Below are 24,403 nucleotides of genomic sequence, written 5' to 3'. Positions count from 1 at the left end.
CTTGCATTGATAGACCAGCAACTTCCTCATAAACCAACCTGCTTTTATGGTTTTATCTATTCTCTGTAAGTTATATGATGAATAGATTCCTAATTATTGCATATTTGTTGCAGGTCTTGCTGCAGAAGATGCCGCACATAATCCCTCACGACGAGAGAGTGCAACTTTTCCGCAAGTATGTGGCCAATGAGAAAGTGGTGTTGGGACTGACAGAGTCAGCGTGCGCCTCCCCTCAGTCAACCCTCATCACGGTACACCGGTGAGAACCACATATTATGAGTAGTAATTCATTAATGGAAGATATAACATCACTGGAATGTCTATCCTGATTTATGTAAGTTAAAAGTTCTTGTATATAATCTTCTGTGAGAAGTAAAATGTCCCATCAATGAAATGTTGCCTTATCTTGATGAGTATAGAATTGAAGATACAGTACAACCCAGATTTTGCTTGACCTCGATTTAGTGTAAACCCGCATTTAACGGAAGAAATTTTCAGTCCCAAAAATTATTCCATAAGAACAATGCAATTTTATATTCGATTTAACGTAATTCACAATGGGGCAAAACCCGCATTTAGCGTTAAGGAAATGTTGAAATTCTCAAATATTTATTTATATTTATTTTGTTTATGGGACATCAAAAACCTATGAAAAATAATGTCATAAGCTTGCCAAGAATGACTCAAGGCAGAAGAGTTTAGAGCACAGGCACTTTGAGCTAAAGTGAGATGTTGGACTTAAATACACATCCGGCCACTGTAGTACAGTAGAATGAAACCCCCGTTTTAATGTCATAATGTTTTTATAACATTCGAAAATTCTTATACTAATTTGTGCAATGTCCTTCGATTACAATGTTATCCATTATCAATATCATACACTCTACTGCAGCATTTACATTGAATGCAATCGATCATCTTCCGTATCGATTGCTCGCTACGGCGAGCGAGTCACTCTTGAGCGAGCCTGAGGTCTTCTCAAAACTCCAAAGGGAACTCCGACTGGTGTAAACAAACATCAGGAGAACATGTTTTTGCAATAAGTACAATGACAGCTGAATTAAATGATTCCTAATACTGTGTACTGAAATAAAATAAGAATCTAATACTTCTCAAGATACAGCGATGTGCATAACTAATTTCAGAGGTTAGGTTATGTACTTTCACTTCTTGTTTAATTTCAGAAAGGTTGTTCCCATGTAAATTTATAGTTAAAATGTTATCATTATTCTACAGGGAGCTTGAAATACGTTTTCATAATACGTGTGCGGTAAACCTAGGTTAGAACGCCGTTCGAAGTAAGAAAATGGAAATGTTTGCCACAAGCCTCTGGAGTGATGCTAATTTTTAAGAATGAAACTGAATATGCATGTTCAGACTATTGGAATTAGAAAATATGTGCTAATGAGTAAGTCACTTTAACTTAACTTAATATTAAGCCCCTGCTTGGAAAACATCCGCAAAAATGTTTAAACAGACCGAATGCTGCTTCATACAGATTTTAATGCGTTTTTGTGCTAGTTTATTATCTTTCCCGACTTTTATGGAAAATCATGTACAACGTTATAAGAACAATCTTAAACCGAAGTGGTTTTGCATTCACCGACAAAAATTCATCAAAATGAACCACAAACCATAACTACAGTACAGAGTGTATGGTTGTTTTATTGCTGTCGCTGTGTAAATAATATATGATGGTACAATTTATGTTAATACAGGTAAAGAGCTCTGGAAAAGGTGTGCTTTTTACTTAAACAGAAATTCTAAGTTCCCATGGAGGGAATTAGATATTTTTCCACCAATAGAGCATATAAAAAATCAGATAAAAAATTAGATGTATGGCTTTTCAGGCGTTTGCTCTATTAACCAGCGTTTTGTCTTAGGTCTGACACTAGACTCATCAGAGTGGGATGTGCCAGACCCTACCCACTAACGTTGGGGTGTATGCAAGGTGAACTTATCAGAAACCTGTATAAGAGGCACAGTCTGATCAGAGCTCTGATTTTAATGTGTTTTTGTGCTAGTTTGTTATCTTTCCTGACTTTTATGGAAAATCATGTACAACGTTATAAGAACAAACTTAAACCGAAGTGGTTTTGTATTCACCGACAAAAATTCATCAAAATGAACCAGAAGGCCACGGCCGCTTCCTTCCCAGTCTGACCAGACTGTGCCCCTTATAAGGGCTTCTGATAAGTTCACTTGCATACACCCCAGCGTCAGTGGGTAGGGTCTGACACATCCCACTCTGATGAGTCTAGTGTCAGACCTAAGACGAAACGCTGGTTAATAGAGCAAACACCTGAAAAGCCATACATCTAATTTTTGATCTGATTTTACTGAAACCTCGATTTAAGGTAAGCACCCATTTAAGGTTAAAAAAATCGGTCCCTTTAAAAACGTTGAATAGGGATTCTACTGTATATTGCTCTTTCTCAACATTGCTTATAAACAATCTTTGGTCCGGACAAGTCTTTTGTTTAAGATATAATGTACCGGGCGAGTTGGCTGTGCAGTTAGGGGCGCGCAGCTGTGAGCTTGCATCCGGGAGATAGTTGGTTCAAATCCCACTGTCGGCAGCCCTGAAGATGGTTTTCTGTGGTTTTCCATTTTTACCCCAGGCAAATGCTGGGGCTGTACCTTAATTAAGGCCATGGCCGCTTCCTTCCCACTCCTAGGTCTTTCCTATCCCATCGTCGCCATAAGACCTACAGTATCTTTGTCGGTGCGACGAAGAGCAAACAAGAAAGATATAACGTATTGACAAACGTGAATGTGCGGTGTTACAGGAGTCGCATAGTGGAGGATGGATACCGCCAGCTGGCACTACTGCCATCTCAGGCTCTCAAAGGAGTCATCCGAGTCCGGTTCATCAACGAACAGGGTCTTGATGAAGCTGGCATCGATCAGGATGGAGTCTTCAAAGGTATATTTTAAGATATTTTTCCTTTTACCCTTCTCATTATTGTCATCACCTCTCATATTGTGGTAATATTTTTTGATCTTTGTTCTGGGGGCATGATAGCTAGGTAACTTTTCATTTCTTTCAGGCTCAGCAATATTAGAGTATCTTAGGCTTAGGAAATCTCTGCTTTATGATTCCCTTTTGCCCTCATTTCTCAAGTGTTTAGTCCTTTGTGAATTTTTTCTCATTTCACTATAAATCAGTCAATCAACCAAATCATCACTGATGTGATTTTAGTGCAGTCGCCCATGTGGCATTTTGCCTATTAGTTATTTCAAAGAATTTGTAAATTATTCCAGTCCTTCTCCTCTTCCTGTAAATGAATATTTGCCTCAATTTCTCCTCTTGAATTCCAACTTTATCTTCATATGACCTTCCCTACTTAAAAAAAAAAAAGAAAAAAACCCGCTCAAGCTTATTCATCTACTAATATCATACCACGCCATCTCTCCAGTGACTGCTATGAACATACCACTTAGTCGAGCAGCTTGTCTCCTTACTCCGAAGTCTTCCCAGCCCAATGTTTACAACATTTTCTTAATACTACTCTTTTGTCAGAAATCACCCAGAACTAATTGAGCTGCTTTTCTTTCTAAATTTTTCCAGTTCTCGAATCACGTAATCCTGTATGTGCTCTCCTTTGTCTTCCCTATTATTCCTTTAAGGAATTTCATCTTGACTGCGTGGTTTCTGCTTTCATCATGTGTATGTAAAAATTGATGTGTAATACACTGAGTATTTTCTTGCATTTCTCTGGGACGTCCCAGTTCCACATATACCTCTCACACACTTGTAAAACTCATGGCCTGTTGAATTCTTTTTCCAATTTGTTCATTTATTTTCCCATCTTCTGCAAGTATACTCCCCAAATATTTGAAGCTTTTCACAACTTCTAATGATCTTCCATTTACTTCATTATTGCCTCTCGTCATTACTACTGGTGTATTCTTCCCCACACTTGTTTTCATTCCATATTCCTCTGTCTCATGATTCCATACAGTAACTTGTTCTTGTACTAACATTTCACCTTCTCCCCATACTACTATGCCATCTGCAAAGTGTAAAGCCTTTGTCTCTTTGCTTCACATTTTTTGTTGTACACTCACGTGGATTTCATCCATGATTGTGATGAAGAGTAGAGGGGATAATACACTTCCTTACTGAAGTCATGTTTCCAAATTAAACCAGTTTGTTTGTCCTATCTTAGTCTCCACACTACTTACACACTTTTTATACATGGCTTTCATCATTATTTTGTACTTCTGCTCTGCCTACCTTCCATGGTACACTGTCATATGCCTTCTCATTATCTATAAATGCCATCACTAAATCCTTCCTGAACTCCCAATTTTTCTCCATCATGTTCATTAACTTTTTGATCAGTGAGTTTTGGTGACACTCACGGGCCACCAGGAGTGAGTTTTTTTCTTGACAATTTTGATTTCTTAATTTTAAGTTATTTTGATTCTGACTTTGATTCTCTGTTGATAAAATTACATAATTTACACTTAGATACATAACTGATACCTTCAATTTAATTGAAATCAGTGGTGTAGATAATATTTTTCTAAAATAATGAAAGGAATAGTAAAATTGACGAAAATATTATTAGGTCCACTCTCAATGTGATCAACTTTGTAAACTTTACAACACACTGACTTGATTTTACAACAGTTTCACTTATCAAAATATCTTTAGGATATGGTACTGACCCAGGCACTCAAGTTTTTCATTGTGTTCAATGTCCATATCCTTTCCAGTGTACGCAGTAAAATCAAGGATAAACCCAGTTTCACAGTCTCAAAATATAAATAATTTTATACCAAACCTGTGTCGCTTTTATGGAATGTACTGTTTCCATTTTAGGCGACCTTTCAAAGCAATTAGGCTGTCATCAATACCGTACAGGTATTTTGGAAGAGATAGAATGTAGATCGGAATTTCTCCCTGAAATAGTTTATTATAGGTCTAATTTTGTAAAGTCTCTCATCTGGGGTTGTAGATTGTTGTCAGGAAAGTGAAGCAGCCTTAGAAGGATGGAGAAATTGTCGAGAGAGGTTACTTTACCGAACATCGGAGTTGTGAACAATTTATTTGTTGACCAATAGTTTTTCATTTTTTTTCTTCACATGGCCCATCAACAAAACAGTTGCCAGGAAAAGATAGAGTGTCTCTAAGGTTATGCCTTGCCACTTATGTAACTTAGACTTTTCCGTTACGTCCGCATTTTCCGTAACAAATTAGTAGTAGGCCTACTTGTTCATTTCTGACACTATCAGGTTCATAATATTACGATCAATAACTTCTTTTAAAATCGACACTTCATGTCTTGAATTATTGTCATTATCATTCAAATGAAGATTATCAATAACGCCTGAATTTGATGGATCAAAATGAGCAGAAAACGTAGCAAGAAACCTGCCTACAGAACTCCACTTTCTTTGTTCGTTTTGAGCAGCTGACAGGTTAGCCTTCTTTGCGACAGCGGAGCGCTGCACTTCGTCCTCAATTTCCGTGTTGTCGTCTTTCGAGGAATGACCAATTTCCCTCTCATCGGACAGAATACAATCACTATCACTATCATAAATATAAATTTAATCGTCAGACTCCTCGTTATTCAAAATATTACTTATATCTTCCAGAGCAAGCTCGCATCCTCAATTCGATCCTGCCATTACCACGTGTATTTGTTTACTATCATAGGGTGTTTGTTTTTACGGAAACCAGAGATGAGGGAAGAGACAAATAATGTGTGTTGTCAAGGAATATTCATGCAATGCACTCGCAGGAAACAATAGAAAAGAGTTCCCGGGTGTTGTAATTTGTAGCACAATCACGTAAGAAGTTAGGTTACGTACTACGGATGCTGCGACAGAACTTTGTCACAGAACATACGAGATGTTGTGATAAAACACGGAATAAAGTTCATTGGACATGTCAAACATCCCCCAACTTTGTTCTAAAAACCCGCCAGTACGATGTCAGGAAATAATTTCAAACATTCAACATCAAACGTGAACAGACGGCGGTACTGTTCAGGAGCAAACTTCGGGAACGTAAATAGACGGCAGTACTCAATGGGTTAATGCAAAAACAAAAAATTAAGAGTTGATCTATCTCTTCTAAATATATATTGCTCTTCTTCCATTTCGTTTTCTGCTTTCTTCGTCAATCTTCCCTCTAATATCCTGTCACTTTGCTACATGTGAAATGAGGATGATTCCCCTATAGTTGCCACATTCTTTCTTCTTACCCTTCTTGAATACTGGGATTATCAGACCTTTCGTTCAGTCTTCTTTTTTTCTTTCATATCACTGAAAATAATCCATACAGTGAAACCTCGTTAGTGTGTTCCTCATTAACACGTTTTCCCGCTTAGCATGACGTAAATTCAAAGTCCCGCAGTGTTGCAATCATTTAAATGAGAGTTCAAGTCTTTCAAATGCAGCACATTCAAACAGTAGGTGATCCACTGTTTGTGAGGATCCTCAGACACACATGATTGATGTTTTTAACACTTTTCAGGGCACTATTGTTACAAGCCCCAGCAGAATAAGTTTTCATATTTGTTCTCTTGTGTTTTTTCACCTCATTTAATACTCTCTTCTTATAGAGTTTCACTGTACCCATGGATATACGATGTAAAATCCCTTTCTGTCGGAAAAAAATGTTCTAGTGTTTCCATATTGCTGTTGGATAATTTTTATTCGTGCATTGAGTAGTACGTTTTCTCGCTTAACACATTCTTTTTCCTTGTCCCCTGCAGAAACGTCTTAACGAGGTGTTTTACTGTATATCCAATGTAACCCTACTGGTCCTGCTGCCTTTATCATCTCTGTAGCCACGTCATCCACACTTGATGCTTGACCACTTTTCATCATCTTTATAGCTCCTACTATTTCAAACATTGTTATATCTTCATATTGGTTTTCGTCCACCATTTCTTCTTCATTTTCCTCTTTTCCTTCAAGTTCTTTGAATTTGATATTAAGTAATTGAGCATCATTGGAGAATATCCTCTCTTTGTGTCAAAATTTGTCTTCTCCTTACAAACTTTGTATCTTCTCTCCTGATTACTTTGCTTTCAACCAATCCATACAACACTTTCATATTTCCTTTAACATCCTCTTGAAAGGTTTCTGTGAAGTTTTCCCAGCACTTCTGTTTATTTTCCTGTACAATCTACTGACATGCTCTCTTTGTTTCATCATACTTCGACTACTCTCCGTATTTCTGCCTCTTCCTCCATGCTTTTTGTTTTTCTTTCACTGCATCTCTTACTTTGTTTTTCCACCAGGGTGTCTCCTTTTCCTTCTTTTTCCCTGATACTCTACCATATGCATCTTCTGCACATTTCACCATTCCTCGTTGGAACTTGGCCCATTTCTCTTCAACACTGCCAACCTGTCCTTTGGGATTTTTTTTTCCCCCCTCCTGTTTTTCTTGGAACCTTCTTGTGCTTCCTTTTACTTTAATTTCCATACCTTTATTTTTCTTTCTCTTTTCTCATATAATTTTGCTATTTTACTAAGTCTTTAATTTAGCTGCTACAATTTTATGGCCTCTTCAAAATCTTCCAGTTGTCTGCATTTCTCTCTCTTAACTAAAATCAGATCAATCATTGTTTTTGTTGTCCTTTGTCCCCATCCATATCTAGTTATTTTTTGGCTGTTCTACTTTCTGAACCATGTATTGCCCACTATTAATCCATTCTTCTCACTGTAATCTCCTGCTGCATTTTTATTTCCGTAACTGAAAGGACGAATTATTTCTTCTTTACCTTACCTTGCCTGTCTGTTCGTATGTGGGCTTTCATGTCTCCCATTATCACCACTTCTTTATCTTCGTTGCACCTCTCCAGTTACTCCAAGAACTCCTCTAGACTGTCTTTGACATACCTGTCTAAGGTGCATTTATGTGAATAAAATCGTGCACTCCACTCTCCAAACCAAGTCTGATTTTCATGATGCTGTCATTTACCTGGACTTTCTCTACGTACTGTACCAGGTCTTTCCTCACAATACCGTATTTACGCGAATAATACCCACATATTTTTTTAAAAAAATTTGAGGCAATGTATCAATGTTGGCATTTTTTTTCAAAATCAGCCTTCCTAAAGTTAGAGTCCGGGGATTATTCGGTGCGGGGATTATTGCAGTTTGCACCTCCACTCCAAAACAGCTGAAACCCCTTCCTCAATATCTTCTGTCCTTTTCCTCTCCACTTGATTTTGCTCAATCCCAAGAATGCAATGTCCTTCTTTTCCACATATTCTACTGGTTCTTCTGTCTTTCCATTAAGGGTCATTGGTTGCAATCATGGTTGCAATCTTTGACTCTGCTTGCCCACTTTTCACACTCCCCCCCAGGAACTTTGCGTCGCTTTTGGGGGACGGCCTAACCATTTCTGAGGCCTTTACTCTCAGTCGTTTTATAGGCTATAAGTACAATGGACTCGCCACACCCAAAGATACCTACTGCCAGGATTCCTTCAGGCCACCTCGAACATGGGGAAACAGGCGCCTTTTGCAGACGCCCCTAACATGGAGTGCAGGCATAGCTAGATAGACTTTAGTGGTAGGTATTACGTCCACTAAGGGATCATGAGCCCTCCTAAAGAGCCTCATCTGCCCAAAGCCATTGGCCTCTTTAGCTTGTACTTGTATTTATCCCTGCCTCTTCCACCATCTCCACCGTACCAATGTCCACCTTTTCCACCGTAGATGCTGTTGAGGTTTTCACTCATAACCCTGAACTGGGACCCTTACCAGATGTTACACACCGGATCAGTATGTTCTGGAACTCACATAGACAGGGGTGCCACTTCCTGGGTAGGGTTGCCTCCAAAGAGGGTTCCTGCCTGCTACATCCTTATTACAATCCCTAAATACTCTCATAATTATCTGAAGAGATCTGTAACCTTTGTTTACAGTCCCAGTCATATGATTACCCCAATATAGATCTTTCCTTCTAGTAACACCTAGGTACTTATAGTGATTCCCATGATGTTCTATCAACCCATCAACACAGCAATTAAATACCATTAGTTTGTATAGTGTCCTATATAACTGGGACTAGTTTGGACCCCACATACATTGGGTCATCTTCAGCCATGATCTAGTTGGAAAACGTATGCTCACATACAACCGATAATAATAAAAAAAAAAAAAAATGATCTGGTATGTCTCAATTTAAAATCCAAATTTAAAACATTGATGATGTCTGACAACACATCCAGAATTGAAACCAAATGACACAGCAAAACGGCTGTGGTTGGTGCTCCTAGGAGCAGCGACATAGTTCAACACCAACCGCAGCCGTTTTGATGTGTCATTTGGTTTCAATTTTGAATTGAGACATGATTGTTTTCTTTATTTTTGGTTGTATGTGAGCATATGTTTTCCAGTTGGATCGTGGCTGAAGATGTGGGGTCGAAACTAGTCCCAGTTATACAAGACACTGTACAAGCTAATGGTATTGAATAGGTGGACCCTTCTCTACCCTTTGATAGTGATCAGTTGTCAATATGGACCATAATGTAATTCATAACATATGACAGTAATTAAACCTGAAAGGACTCTCCCTCTTTTTGAAACTTACAGCCTGACTTTTCATCCTGTTTATCATTAATCACTTGCCTGCTGTCCATCTCACAACATTGTCGAGGTCTTTTTGTAGGTGCTCACAATCTTGTAATTTATTTATTAGTCTGTACAGTGCAGTATAATATCATCTGCGAAAAGCTTTATCATTGATTCCAGTTCTTTATTTGTATCATATGTGTGTATATATATATATATATATATATAAGAAAACATAATGGTCAATAATTCTTCACGGGCAGAAACATGTGTATATACACATATGCTCTACATTTCTTTTTTTCTCTAGGTGGATTCATATATATGTATATATATGTTCCGTTCAAATTTTGTGGCTGTACTTGCCAAGGAGGTGCACAAATATGCTCATAGATGGCAGAAGTTGTTTCTTCAACCACGGCCGACTGGATACCTCGCTGCGCTCCTTATACCGGCCTTGACAATCGCTTGTGAAGCCCAGCATAAAGCTGTAATTGGAAAGTTTCACCATAATGCCGCTGGAGCGCTGGCCTACTACCCACTGACAGGAAACTGTATACCGCAAATTGCCGCATTTCCAGTTTTATTTTTTGGTTTTGCTGTCGTAAATGTTGGCAATGTGTTCGCAATGAGGTGCTTGTTGGCTTGATAATGAGTTATGCGCTAGTGAGTTTATTTTTATTGTGTAGTGTGGTGATTATATTTTTTAAATTGTGTTTACAAATCTTGGAATTTGTGACATTCTTGTGCACCTTTTCGTACTTCGAGCAGAACGTTTATGGAAACAAGAACAAAGTGATTTCTCGCTGTAACTTCGTCCTGAACAAGGATATTAATTTATGTGCTAATTCGATTTTTAATGGTGTGTTGATTTGCTTTTCAATAACTGTGTTAGGAAATATTCGAATATATATTGCTGTGTGCCTTTTTTAAATTCCGAACAGGAAAAAAAAGCAAAGGTACACTATCATTTGACGAATTCTCTGTAGACCAGGACAAAACTACGGAGTGGCTAAAAGCAGGTAACACTCTCGTCTTAGTTTTCCGTTTTTATGTCGGGTATTTACCTTCGTTCTTTCTTTCTCTTTTCTTACTCTGTTTACCCATCCAGCGTTGGCTTTTCTCTCGGACTCAGTGAGGGATCCCACCTCTACCACCTCAAGGGTAGTATCCTGGAGCGTGAGACTGCGGGTCGGGGGTGGGAAGGATGACCAGTACCTCGCCCAGGCGGCCGCAACTTCTATGATGAACAGGGGACATGTGTCGGGGATGGGAAGATTGGAAGGCACATCCAAGGACGAGGGAAGGAAGCAGCCGTGGCCTTAAGTTAGTTACCATCCCGGCATTTGCTTGGAGGAGAAGTGGGAAACTATGGAAAACCACTTCGAGGATATCTGAGGTGCGAATCGATACCCCCTCTACACAGTTCACCTCCCAAGGCTGAGTGGACCTCGTTCCAGCCTTCGTACCACTTTTGAAATTTCGTGGCAGGGCCAGGAATCGAACCCGGGCCTCCGTGAGTGGCCGCTAATCACGCTAATCAGGTATTTTTACCCATGAATTTTCTATCATAGAATAGTCCTTTAGGCGGTGTCGTATTTGCCATATGACAGCAACACAACACATTTTTGTTCAAGATAATCTGAACTTTAACATTTAAACATTGACAAGTAAGAATCACTACTGCTATGACGGTAAGGCCAGCGTATGAAGTGTTGTTACCTGAGCAATGGGGCCGATGACCTAGATGTTAGGCCCCTTTAGACAACAAGCATCGTCATCATCATCATCGAGCAGAGAACAGTTTACATTTTATTTACTCGAAATACTTTTCTCACTGAATTTTTATTTAAAATTCTTCTTCTTTCGCTATTTGTTTTACGTCGCACCGACACAGATAGGTCTTATGACGCTGGTGGAATAGGAAAGGGCTAGCAGTGGGAAGGAATCGGCCGTGGCCTTAATTGAGGTACAGTCTGATGTGAAAATGGGAAATCACGTAAAACCATCTCCAGAGCTGCCGACAGTGGGGTTCGAACCCACTGTCTCCCGGATGCAAGCTCACAGCTCCACGCCGCGCGGCCAACTTGTTCCACCCTACTGCATTTCAAGTAAAACTTATTTTCTGAATTTAGCATGGCCAGCTTGCCCGGTATTTAATATTCTAGTGAAAGGTATGAATGAAATGTAATCAGAAACTGTATATATATATTGAAATTAACATTTACACATGTTTGAGTAAAAATATTTATGTTCTGCATACAACGAATATGGAAAAGTAAGACTCTAATGTTTTGTCCAGCCCCCTTCCTGAAAGCAGTGCTTTAAGAATTTTAAAACTCTAATTGAACAATGACTCTTAATGTCAATATTAACATCTGAAGACAAAAGCATTGTGATAAGTTCTGCTATGTATCTAAATGCCATGATCATAAAAACGATTACTATTATTCCTCACAATTAAGGAACGTCAGTTGAACCACTCCATCCTCCGCAGTTTCATTTCACGACGGTATTTTGGCAAATATCAATGAAAGTAGCCTTTAGGATTAATCATTTTAACAATATTAGTCAATGTAACATACTATTTTATTCCCTAAATGAAGATACATCGGCAATCAGAGTCAATATCAGAACGTCAGCTGGACTAAGTCATCTCCCCGCAGTTTCATTTCACGACATCATTTTGGCAAATATCAACGAAAGTAACCTTTAAGATTAATCAGTTTAACAGTATTAACCTATGTAACATTCCCTATAACTCTAAATTACGATAAATCGACAATCAAAGTCAGTATATTTTCCATAAAGAAGTATGCATTTCTACCGCAAATAGGTCGGCCGCCAGCGCCACGTGTCGAGTTGTGTAACTACTACGATTACAGTGCGTGGACCCGATTGTCAAGGCCGGTAAGGAGCTAGCTAGAGCGACGCATCAAGTCGGCCGTGCTTCAACTCTACTGGTGATGAAAATCCCCTCCGTATCTTGCATTATTTTTTCTCCTGTTAGTAAGAGTTTCATAATACGTTGCGTGACGCAGGTTTTTTTGTGCTGCGTGTACTTATTACATGTTTTCGCAGTTTTCCAGTGAATGGTGTCACTAAAACATGTTAGCGATACCGATGTAGTGTCAATATTGGATGATACAGACAAAGAATTATCGGATTTTATTGTGTGTGACTCTGAAGTGGAAAATTCTTTCTCCAGCTCATCTTAGGGCAACAACCACTCAAGTGACACTGGGAGGGACAGAATGGATCTGACGTAAGTAATAACAGTCCCAGAACTACGACTGTTATTCCCGTTTGTAATATTGATCTAGGGCCAATGTTGCCGTATGATGTATGTATGTTGGGTATTCAGCCCGAAGGCTGGTTTGATCCTCTGCAGCTCCGCCAACAGCTGTCATAAATAGCCTAGGCGTCACTGAAGAGGTGTACTAGGGACATGAAGAGTGAGGTAGTTTCCCATTGCTTTCCTCACTGAGCCAGCCGTTGCTATTACATATCAGCCTGCCGAGCTCACTGAAATGCATGCACCAATCGACACACCCTATAAAATATTTATGTTATTTGTGAGGAGCATGAGTTCAACTTCTGTGGCTATTCACTGACTAATTTTTCCACTTTTGTACGAACAGAGACACAAAATGAAACCAAAACGCCATTGAAAGGAACTTTCTGTACATATATTTCATAATAGTGCACTAATGTACACCGAGCGGAGTAGCCGCGCTATAGCTCTGCATTCAGGAGACACGCGAGTTCAATCCCCGCTGTCAGCTTTCCTGAGAATGATTTTGCTTGATTTCTCATTTTCACTTCCAGGCAAATGCCGGGACAGCTCCTATTCGCAGGCCAGAGCCGTTTCTTTCCAGCTACTTACCTAATTTAATTCACCATCATACATTTCATCTTAATTATTTCCTCAACTGAGATTGACATCGGGAAGAACATCTGGCCATATAGACACGCAATTAAATTCATCTCACCTCATCCCTCCGGCTCCACGGCTAAATGGTTAGCGTGCTGGCCTTTGGTGATTCCCGGGCAGGTTGGGGATTTTAACCTTCATTGGTTAATTCCATTGGTTCGGGGGCTGGGTGTTTGTGCTGTCTCCAACATCCCTGCAACTCACACACCACACATCACACATAACACTATCCTCCACCACGATAACATGCAGTTACCTACTCATGGCAGATGCCGTTCACCCTCATCGGAGGGTCTGCCTTACAAGGGCTGCACTCAGCTAGAAATAGCCATAGGAAATTAATTATTTACCTCATCCCTGACTCCGTTTCAGGAAATGGGACTAATATGTACTTAAAATTAACCATTGTCAGATCATATCATGGAGTGTCCCTTGTGCCATTCTTCCAGTGAAAAAATGATGAGATGATATTTATTTTGTCTTCAGACCACTTCATAGTTGGGTTTCTAATCTTAAACAAGGTATGTGCTTAATTTGGATATATTTTCATTGTCTCAGTAAATATTCCAAAATTTTGCATGTACTGTACTTTTTCTTTTTCAATTTTTTCACCGCCTATGGCCATGAATTGCCACCACTTGCAAAGGGTTAATACTGGCTTAATATTACAAGTAATGAACTTCATTCCGGTTCTGAATTAACTTTAAATATCTAAGATGAAATTCTAAAAGAATTTAATTGTATAAAGTCCACCTATTCAATATATGTTTGCCATTTGATAAAGGGTCTGTCTAAAAAGTTACATAGGACATGTTTCGACCTAGCCTAGAGGTCATCATCAGCTAAAATAACATAATGAAGAAAAACATATAACAAAAAACAGTGATACATAAAAAATCTGAGATAAAATACAATCAACAAATGCAATAGAAATCTGTGTTAAAAATGTACATAGATTCAAAGTTGGTCGAATTTAGTTGTAAGTGTGGCTCCAACAGTATTTAATACAGTATTGGTTGGCTGGAGGAAATACTTAAAAGTTGTGAAGATAGATGTTGTTCTATTTGTCAAGCTTCTGGAAATGGAGTGATGTTTTGAAAAATCCTTTACATTTCTTCATGGAGTATACAAGTATAGCCAGGATGTTCTCTTTCCTCCAGCCCTGTGCCTGTGTTGATCAGGTTGGGTCAGTGTTGACCTCCACAATGACTTAATAGTCGATAGTCATTTTCAGTATATTTCTCATTTAAAGGGACAAATGACCATACTCTTATGGACTTCACAAAGATAATCACGAGTATTAGCTCTACCAGTGTCCCCATTGTTGGTTTTTGTTAGCAAAGCTCATCGGTGATGGACTTCACAATAAAAATTTCAGTTAGTGAAAATCTCTGTTTGGGTTGGCTCAGTGACTGTCTTTAAATATCACCAAAACTTCCACCCCCTGTAGCCTCTATCCTCCTTGTTGCAGATTGTAATGTAAATTAGCCAATCTTCTAAGGTAACATTGCTGTGAGCTTGTATTTGGGAGACAGAGGGTTTGAATTGCACTGTCGGTAGCCCTGAAGATAATTTCCATGGCTTCTCGTTTTCACACTGGGCAAATGCTGGGGCTGTACCTTAATTAAGCCCATGGCCACTTCCTTCCCACTCCTAGCCCTTTCCTATCCTACCATCGCCAAAAAACATGTCTGTATCGGTGTGACGTAAAGAAACTTGTAAAAAGGAAATAAGGTAATACAATTGTGAAATATTTTCATAAAACTATGCCCTGCTATTTTCACATGATAGTCATAAAATCATACACACATGACCTGGAGACTGATGATGATGTATGATGTTACAGAGTTCCTGGAGGAAACTATCAAGAGAGTGTTTGATCCGTCTTTGAACCTGTTCCGAGTGACGAGCGAGGAACGACTCTACCCATCTCCGACCTCCTACATGCAGGACAATCATCTACAGCTGTTTGAGTTTGTTGGCCGAATGCTGGGGAAGGCTGTCTATGAGGTGGGTAGATATAATATCATGATTGTTCTGGTTTCTTTTCTTTCCATCTGATAAGTACTTAGCATAGTTGATTGCACTATTAAGTTGAAAGAAGATATATGATGGCTCAACCTTTCAATACTATTAAAATAAGAAATGTAAGTTTTACATTCCTACTTAAAAAAGAGGTGTTTTTTAAGGTTTCTTTAAACAGACGTTGGATTTTATTCGTTGGGTCTTTTTTAATTATAAAAAGGAAGGATTGTCATTTTCTTTTTAAGATTTAAAATATGTTTATTATCATTAATTAAATGTTTATTATTAAGATTGGAGCAGTGTTTTTGGTATTATTGAAGATTTTTTTTCGAGTTTTCTTTTTATATCATCTCTGATTTCATCTTGTTGTTCAGTCAGCATTTTATTAATAGCTATTTCAGATTCATTTACTGAATTTGTGGCTATGTTGAGAGGATTGAGGTTGGGCCAGTTGTGTTTGAGGCCTATAGAAAGAATTGAATTTTCGTCGTTGTTTAAAGTTATTTTAGATAAATTGAATATAGGAGGATGGAATTGTTCTGTGTCTACTGAAGGTATTTTATTGTTTTTGATTTGATTTTTATGTGGAGGAGAATTTTTCATCAGGTTGTTAAACTTATTCTCAAGGGTTTGTTGTTTTATTGATAATTCATAAAATCATTTATTATCTACTTGAGTTTGGAAGAGGTTCCATTGTTCACTAGGACCGGGCAAGTTAGCTGTGGGGTTAGGGACGCACGGCTGTGAGCTCGCATCCGGGAGATAATGGGTTCGAATCTCACTGTCGGCAGCCCTGAAGATGGTTTTCCGTGGTTTCCCATTTTCACTCCAGGCAAATGCTGGGGCTGTACCTTAATTAAGGCTATGGCCACTTCCTTCCAACTGCTGGCCTTTCCTATCCCATCGTTGCCATAAAACCTATCTGTGTCAGTGCGATGTAAAGACACTAGCAAAAGAAATTGTGCGCTAGGGAGAGAAGATTAGCTATTTCTAAGTGTGTTTCATATAATCTGTTGTTTACAAATGACTTTTTCTTATATAAGAAACGGATTACATTTTTAGCCAAATCTTGTTAGTTATATTTTGGGTTTTTAGCATGTGATGAGAAGAATGTGTTTTTCTAACACAGCCTTGAACAAAATTTAGGGGTAAGGGTAAAGGAAATGCATTGCTTTAGGAAGTCGATGTCCTTTCCTAACTTAACCACCTTAATCTTTAAGCCCATATAATGGAAGACTTTTCGTTTTGCTTGGTTAGCATAATCATTAAGACGTAAGTACAGTATTTCATAGTGTTCCATATTGAAGTGAGTTCACTATTAAGTTGAAAATCAAATCAAAAACAATAAAATACCTTCAGTTAACACAGAACAATTCCATCCCCCTATAGTCAATTCATCTAAAATAACTTTAAACCACGACGAAAATTCAATTCTTTCTAAAGGCCTCAAACACAACTGGCCCAATTTCAATTCTCTTAACATAGCCACAAATTTAGTAATTGAATCTGAAATAGCCATTAATAGAATGCCGACTGAACAACAAGATGAAATCAGACATGATATAAAAAGAAAACTCGAAAAAATTTCCTCAGTAATAACAAAAACACTGCCCCAATCTTAATAAAAAAACATTTAATTAATGATAATAAAAATATTTTAAATCTTAAAAAGAAAATTAATGACAACCCTTCCTTTTCTATAATTAAAAAAGACCCAATCAGTAAAATCCAATGTCTGCTTAAAGAAACCTTAAAAAACACCTCTTTTCTAAGTATGAATGTAAAACTTACATTTCATATTTTAATAGTATTGAAAGGTTGAACCATCATATATCTTCTGTCAACTTAATAGTGAACTCGCTTCCATACGGAACACTATGAAATTCTTATCTCTTAATGATTATGCTAACCAAGCAAAACGAAAAGCCTTCCATTATATGGGCTTAAAGATTAAGATTGCTAAGTTAGGAAAGGACATCGGGTTCCTACAACAATTTATTTCCTTTAACCTTACTCCTAAATTTCTTCAAGGTTGTGTTAGAAAATCACATTCTTCTCCTCACACGCTAAAAACCCACAAAATAGCTAACAAGATTTGGCTAAAAAATGAAATCTGTTTATTATTATATAAGAAAAAGTCATTTTTAAACAACAGATTATATGAAACGCACCTAGAGATAGCTAATCTTCTCCCTAGCGCACAATGGAAGCTCTTCCAAACTCAAACAACCAAACCAAACGAAACCCCATGGCACTACAGCCCTTGAAGGCCTTGGCCTACCAAGCGACTGCTGCTCAGCCCGAAGGCCTGCAGATTACGAGGTGCCGTGTGGTCAGCACGACGAATCCTCTCGGCCGTTACTCTTGGCTTTCTAGACCGGGGCCGCTATCTCACCGTCAGATAGCTCCTCAATTCTAGGCTGAGTGGACCTCGAACCAGCCCTCAGGTCCAGTCTTCCAAACTCAAGTAGATAATAAATGATTTTATGAATTATCAATAAAACAACAAACCCTTGAGAATAGCTTAACAGCCTGATGAACAATTCTCTTCCACATAAAAATCAAATCAAAAAAAATAAAATACATTCAATAAACACAGAACAATTCCATCTTACTATAGTCAATTTATCTAAAATAATTTTAAACGACTACGAAAATTCAATTCTTTCTAAAGCCTCAAACACAACTGGCCCAACCTCAATCCTCTCCACATAGCCACAAATTTGGTAATTGAATCTGAAATAGCCATTAATAAAATGCTGACTGAACAACAAGATGAAATCAGACTTGATATAAAAAGAAAACTCGAAAATAATATCTTCAATAATAACGAAAACACTGCCCCCAATCTTAATAATGAACATTTAATTAATGATAATAAACATAATATTTTAAATCTTAAAAAGAAAGTTAATGACAATCCTTCCTTTTCTATAGTTAAAAAAGACTCAACCAATAAAATCCAACATCTGCTTAAAGAAACCTTAAAAACACCCCTTTTCTAAGTAGGAATGTAAAACTTACATTTCTTATTTTAATAGTATTGAAAGGTTGAGCCATCTTATATATTCTTTCAACTTACAGTAATAGTGAATTCGCTTCAATACGGAACACTATGAAATTCATATCTCTTAATAGTTGATTGCATTCTTTGTAGTATCAAAATTAAATGCTGGCAAAATTTTTTAGTATTCAAGAGCATAAATTTGACCAATCCTTATTTGTACATTGGCTGCGATGTTAATGGAGCACTTTACAGGGCAAAATTTTGGTATACCAGCTCTCTTAAATAACCAGTGGTGGCTGAAGGGGTGTTATCTTCATCTTTCTTCTCATCATAATCAAAGAAGTTCCGGTGTGACAATGTCTGCGTCAGCAACTTGTTCTCTGTGTTCTTTGTTCAGCGGACAGTGGAGCATGTATATTGAACGATGAAGCTGACGTATTTTTCTGCAAGCCTTTTCAGTATCACCCCTGTGGCCAACATAACCTTGAGGATGATGTGGACTGAGTTCTGTTTCCAAGCAACTCTGAGCTCTTCAGCTAGGGTTATGACGTTATGACCATTTGGAATTGCTTCATCTACCAGTATTTTCTCAATTTTTCTAATTTGTGGTGAGGATCACTACCCGGTGGATCCAGTGTTGGATTTTCACCTGAAAAATCAATGTTGTTGTTGTTATTATTATTAATATTATTATTGCAGAAAGTACATCAAATCCTCCTCTCACCTTTAGATGTGACTTGTGTGGCTGCATGTTTCATGTTAAGATTGTCTTGATCAGTCATCAGCGACATCTCCACAGAGCCAACAGACTTTAAGAAGAATTGCAGGAGAACAACGTATTCTTGGAAATGAGTATCAGCCGATGATGATGATGATGATGATGATGATGATGATGATGATGATGATGATTATTATTATTATTATTATTATTATTATTATTATTATTATTATTATTATTATTATTATTATTATTATTAACTACTAGTCTGAACGATGAATTAAAATTTCAATAAAGGTTATATTTTCAACAGACAACAAAGTTTAGCAATTTTCACAAGGTGAAATAACAAGAATATCAGGTACAATGTAATTTTACAAATTCTGGGTTACGAGCCCCAAAGTCTGAGCTCTCAGCTCATAACCACAAATTACCAAAGGTCAGAAAACCCTTAATTACATAGAGCATTAGCTCCCAACTTTACATCTCAAGCCTCACTAAGGCACTTTTACCACAACACCATAAAGAGCTGACCCGCTCTTGATCTTTCAAGCCTATAAAGGCAATAACAGACTTTTACACAAACTGCCATCAAGGCATAATAAAGAAACAGGGGTATCTCGTACCCAATCTACTGGGCCTTAGTATGCAAAAACTAGGTTAATTTAAATGGCCCAAAACAAAAGGATGGAGGCGTGAATTTGCACTCCTAAATCTACATTTTAAAACCTAAGTGGCTCTAGGCCGATACACAGGGGCTAATCCCAAGCTAGGGAGGTGACTCGTATGAGAAAACTTTAATACATTAAGGAAGAGAAGAAATGGTTACGAAAACGTAGTCACCTCAATTTCAAATGAAGGGGAGCTCGAGAGGGTAAAGCACTCTCTATCCCCGAATTAAAGTTCAAGAAAACTGAAGTTTACCAGGAAAAGGGTTTACATGTTTAATAGTTTACATATTAAAGGTTTCGAACCTTCCCCGGGAGTTAAACTGCTGAGCTAGCAAGAAATAAAGATGTTAAGAGGCCATTACCTTGTTGAAGAACGGCTGCCTGAAGAACAAGGCGCTTCCCGCCCCCTGTTACATATTCACACACTAAGCTAGATGTTACTGAAGTGGCCCGGAGACAAAAAAATCGTGAAAAATTCGAGACCTTTCAGGAATGAGTAGACACACCCACTCAATTTTTATTGGTTGACTAAGAGTTACACATGGAAATTCGAAGAAGAAAGCTATGATTAGAGGAAAATTAATTACAGAAATTACTGATTGGCTAAATCCAAAACAGGTTGAAGGAAAGGATTAATATTGCCAACCTACAAACCACAGAACAAAATTCAGTAAAGACAAAACTTATGAATACAACATTTCTCCAAGAAGGTTCATTCCTTTACACCAGAGTTCGTTATCATAGTTTTTGGTAGAGACATCTGTTAGAGAATGTCCACACTTCTTGATCAATGAAAAACAAAAGCAAATCAAAAACACACAGTGACATCTTCTGATAACCAGTAGAGTTAGTTCAGTTGTTAAAGTTCCAGGTTTCTCCAGTAGAGAATTTTCAATTGGCACAAGATTTGAACTTGCGTCGCGTAGAGGTGTACCGCCCGGCACAATAATAATTATTATTATTTCTTGTAGGATATAAACTTCATAGTTTTTGATCCATATTGAATTGTGATCACAATAATAATTAAACTTATGTTTAATGGTCCACCTTTTCAATACTATATTTTATACAATGTTTACATAACATTTTTTAAACTTGGAACTAGTTTCGGCCTTGGCTGGCCATCGTCAGTGATAATATGAAACTGTACAAATACATCTAATGACCAAAACAAATGTACAAACACAAGTGACATTAAAAGGTATTAAAAGGATCTGGGCACAACATGTAAAATATAAAATTAAAATAAGGCTCTGAAGTCCTTGGATGCTACACATGTTGGTTCCTATTGGGAACCTGAAATATTTGTGGTGAGTGGGTAAATTTATAATACCAATGTAGTTGGTCCATTATTGGACATTATAAATTTTCCAGCTAACTCATTTCTGGTTGCCAGCATTTCACCTCAGTGTGCTACGGTAAGTTGGGCTCATCAGTTGTTAATACGCATGGCTAGTGCATACTGTGGAGGCCACTGTGTAGGTTACTTTGAGCCACCAGCAGTGCCAATGCACTTCGTCTCATTTCCAAAAACTGATGCCTGCCTGGCCATCAGATGATATAGATGTTGATTCCCATAGGGAACTTGAAATATTTGTCCCGAATGAGTAAATTTATAATACCAATGTAGTTGGTCTGTTATTGGACATTATAAATTTTCCAGCTGGCAACCAGGAATGAGTTAGCTGGAAAATTTATAATGTCCAGTAACATTGGTCCTTAGATGCGTTGCATCATGTTGAAGTGTTAGTGCTTCTTGTTAAAATATCTTGGAAATGTTGATGGAGATTGTCAAAAATGGCATACGAAGATATGATTAATATCTGGCGGTTCATAGAATGCAGCTGGTAGAAATTCAGAATTCATTGCTGTGTCCGTGAAGTTAACCTAAATAAATGATAGTCAAAATTAATGGACTAAAAGGAGAGAGAACCAGACGAGTTGGCCGTGCGGTTAGGGGCGCACGACTGTGAACTTGCATCCGGGGTGGGTTCAAATCCCACTATCGGCAGCCCTGAAGATGGTTTTCCATGGTTTCCCATTTTCATACCATGAAAATGCTGGGGCTGTACCTTAATTAAGGCCACGGCTGCTTCCTTCCAATTCCTAGGTCTTTCCTATCCCATCATCACCATAAGACCTGTCTGTGTTGGTACGAGATAAAGCAATAAAACAAAAACAAAACAAGGATAGAGAGTGCTAATCAAATGGCATAAGTTATATAAGACTTACCTTTTGTTATGGCATGTGGTGCGTGGCCTACTGACAGGGAGGAGTTAACGATTGGATTGTGAGATCCAAAGGGGACATGGAAAGGGAAAGTGTGGGGCAAGGAGAGAGCAGGGAAAGGAAGGGATGGAAAGGGAAGGGGTTTAAGGCGGGGCCGAAGGATGTGGGAAAACAGATAGTTGCTAAGGGAAGTTGCTGTGAATAGAATGAAGAATTGAATTATGTCTTTTTGGTTTGCTGTTTCTAAAAATGGGAATTAGAAGATCAAACAGGATATTTGGCTTTTCAGAAATGTCATTAAGATTATAATTTGGGTTAAAAATTTGATCTAGATATATGAAGCAGCTTTCTGTAATGTTAATTTGTTTATTGAATGTAAAGGTAGAGAAAGAGGAGTTGTTTCATTTATCTTTTTTCAAAGTGATTAAGGGGCGATATTTATATTTATTGATTATTCTTTCAAAAAAGAAACTGGTATCCATTAGATTTAGCAATCTTACTTATAGTGTTCAACTCGTATTTGAGGTCTCTCTTTGACATTGGACCATTGAAGGCTCGGTACACCATGCTGTTGTATGCTGCTCGTTTGTGAATTTGAGGGTGGGAAGAATCTTGACGGATTGTAATAACTGTTTGAGTAGGTTTTCTGTAAATCTTATATCTTAAGTCTCTGTTCATGACTTTGAGAATTTCCATATCTTGTTTTATGTCTGTGAATTTGTGATTATAGTCGTGCATATGCTGTCCCACAGCCAAAAATCTATTGTATTTCAGGGCATTAACGTGTTCTGAGTATCATATATTAAAGCTCCTTCCAGTCCATCCAACGTAAGAAAAATTACAACTGTTGCATTTAATCCTGTACACCCCTGATTTTGAAAAACTATTGAACTTGTTTATGGATGGCCAGGCTGAGTGGCTCAGACGGTTGAGGCGCTGGCCTTCTGACCCCAACTTGGCAGGTTCGATCCTGGCTCAGTCCAGTGGTATTTGAAGGTGCTCAAATATGTCAGCCTCGTGTTGGTAGATTTACTGGCACATAAAAGAACTCCCGCGGGACAAAATTCCGGCACCTCGGCGTCTGCGAAAACCGTAAAAGAGTAGTTAGTGGGACGTAAAGCAAATAACATTATTATTATTATTATTATTATTGTTTATGGATGTGGCATTATGTAAGACTTCTGCATTTCTCTTGTTTTGAAAACTACTTTTACATCATGCTTTTTAAAGATGTTGGTGACTTGTAAATTTGTTTATTGAATGTAAAGGTAGAAAAAGAGGACTTGTTTCATTTTTTTTTTTCAAAATGGTTAAGGGGCGATATTTATATTTATTGATTATTCTTTCAATAAAGAAACTGTGGTATCCATTAGATTTAGCAATCTTACTTATAGTATTCAACTCGTATTTGAGGTCTCTTTTTGACATTGGAACATTGAAGACTCGGTACACCATGCTGTTGTACGCTGCTTGTTTGTGAATTTGAGGGTGGGAAGAATCTTGGCGGATTGTAATAACTGATTGAGCTTGTGTGCCTGATAATAGTTAAGTCTAAAAAATTAATCTTTTGTCCGATTTTGGATTCAAGTGTGAATTTTATATGCGGATCAATGTTATTACTGAGAGTGGTAGTAGCGTCTGTTATGCACTCATTCATAATTACTATGGTGTCATGTATGTATATTGCCCAGAAAATGTTGTTGTCAGAGTTATTATACCATAACATACCAAAATTGTTAATAATAATTACTTAATTAATGAAAATTTGACTACTTGAAAATAACTTCATGAAAAAATTATACTTGATAGACTTCATTAATTGTAGTGCATGTTGTAGCTATAACATTACTAATCATAATTTAAAAAAAAAGGAATCATAGAAAAATATTCATGTGGGAAGAAGCTGAAAAGCTTACTCTATTTAATACTATTAGACTCTAATGTATATGACTGATTAAAGTGCTCCAATGGGGGCATAAATTATGTAATATATATATAATGGCATAGGTTTATATGATTTCTAAATATGTAGGCATTTTATTAAGGAATAATGTGTTTGTCATACTAAGTTTCCTTTTCGTATTCATTTCCATCACTGCGAAAAAAATATTTAGTACACCCCATTTTTCTATGTTCAATGGTGTAGGTCCCCCCTTAAAACTTAACAAATTAGAAAAAATGAAGTTAGGCCTATACCATGCATGGAGGTCGGCAGCATATGAAGAAAGGGAGGTCTGTACGATGTATGGAGGTCGATGTTAAGGGGTTAAGGTA

At 37.7% G+C, this 24,403-nt stretch overlaps 1 protein-coding gene across 2 annotated transcripts in view; it reads left to right on the top strand.

Moving 5' to 3' along the window:
• The window catches only part of LOC136882305 (ubiquitin-protein ligase E3B), a 106,546-nt gene that overhangs the window by 55,624 nt on the left and 26,519 nt on the right, over window positions 1-24,403 (top strand). For both annotated transcript variants that reach the window (XM_067154880.2, XM_067154879.2), the window contains 3 exons: window positions 114-259; window positions 2,790-2,926; window positions 15,326-15,489. In XM_067154880.2, coding sequence (XP_067010981.1) covers window positions 114-259; window positions 2,790-2,926; window positions 15,326-15,489 — 447 coding nt within the window. The remainder of the gene's footprint in view (window positions 1-113; window positions 260-2,789; window positions 2,927-15,325; window positions 15,490-24,403) is intronic.

The sequence above is a fragment of the Anabrus simplex genome, chromosome 10 (assembly GCF_040414725.1).
Source record: "Anabrus simplex isolate iqAnaSimp1 chromosome 10, ASM4041472v1, whole genome shotgun sequence".
Classification (NCBI taxonomy): Eukaryota; Metazoa; Arthropoda; class Insecta; order Orthoptera; family Tettigoniidae; genus Anabrus; species Anabrus simplex.
Note: the sequence above shows the minus strand (reverse complement) of the source record. Positions and strands in the feature narration are given on the sequence as shown.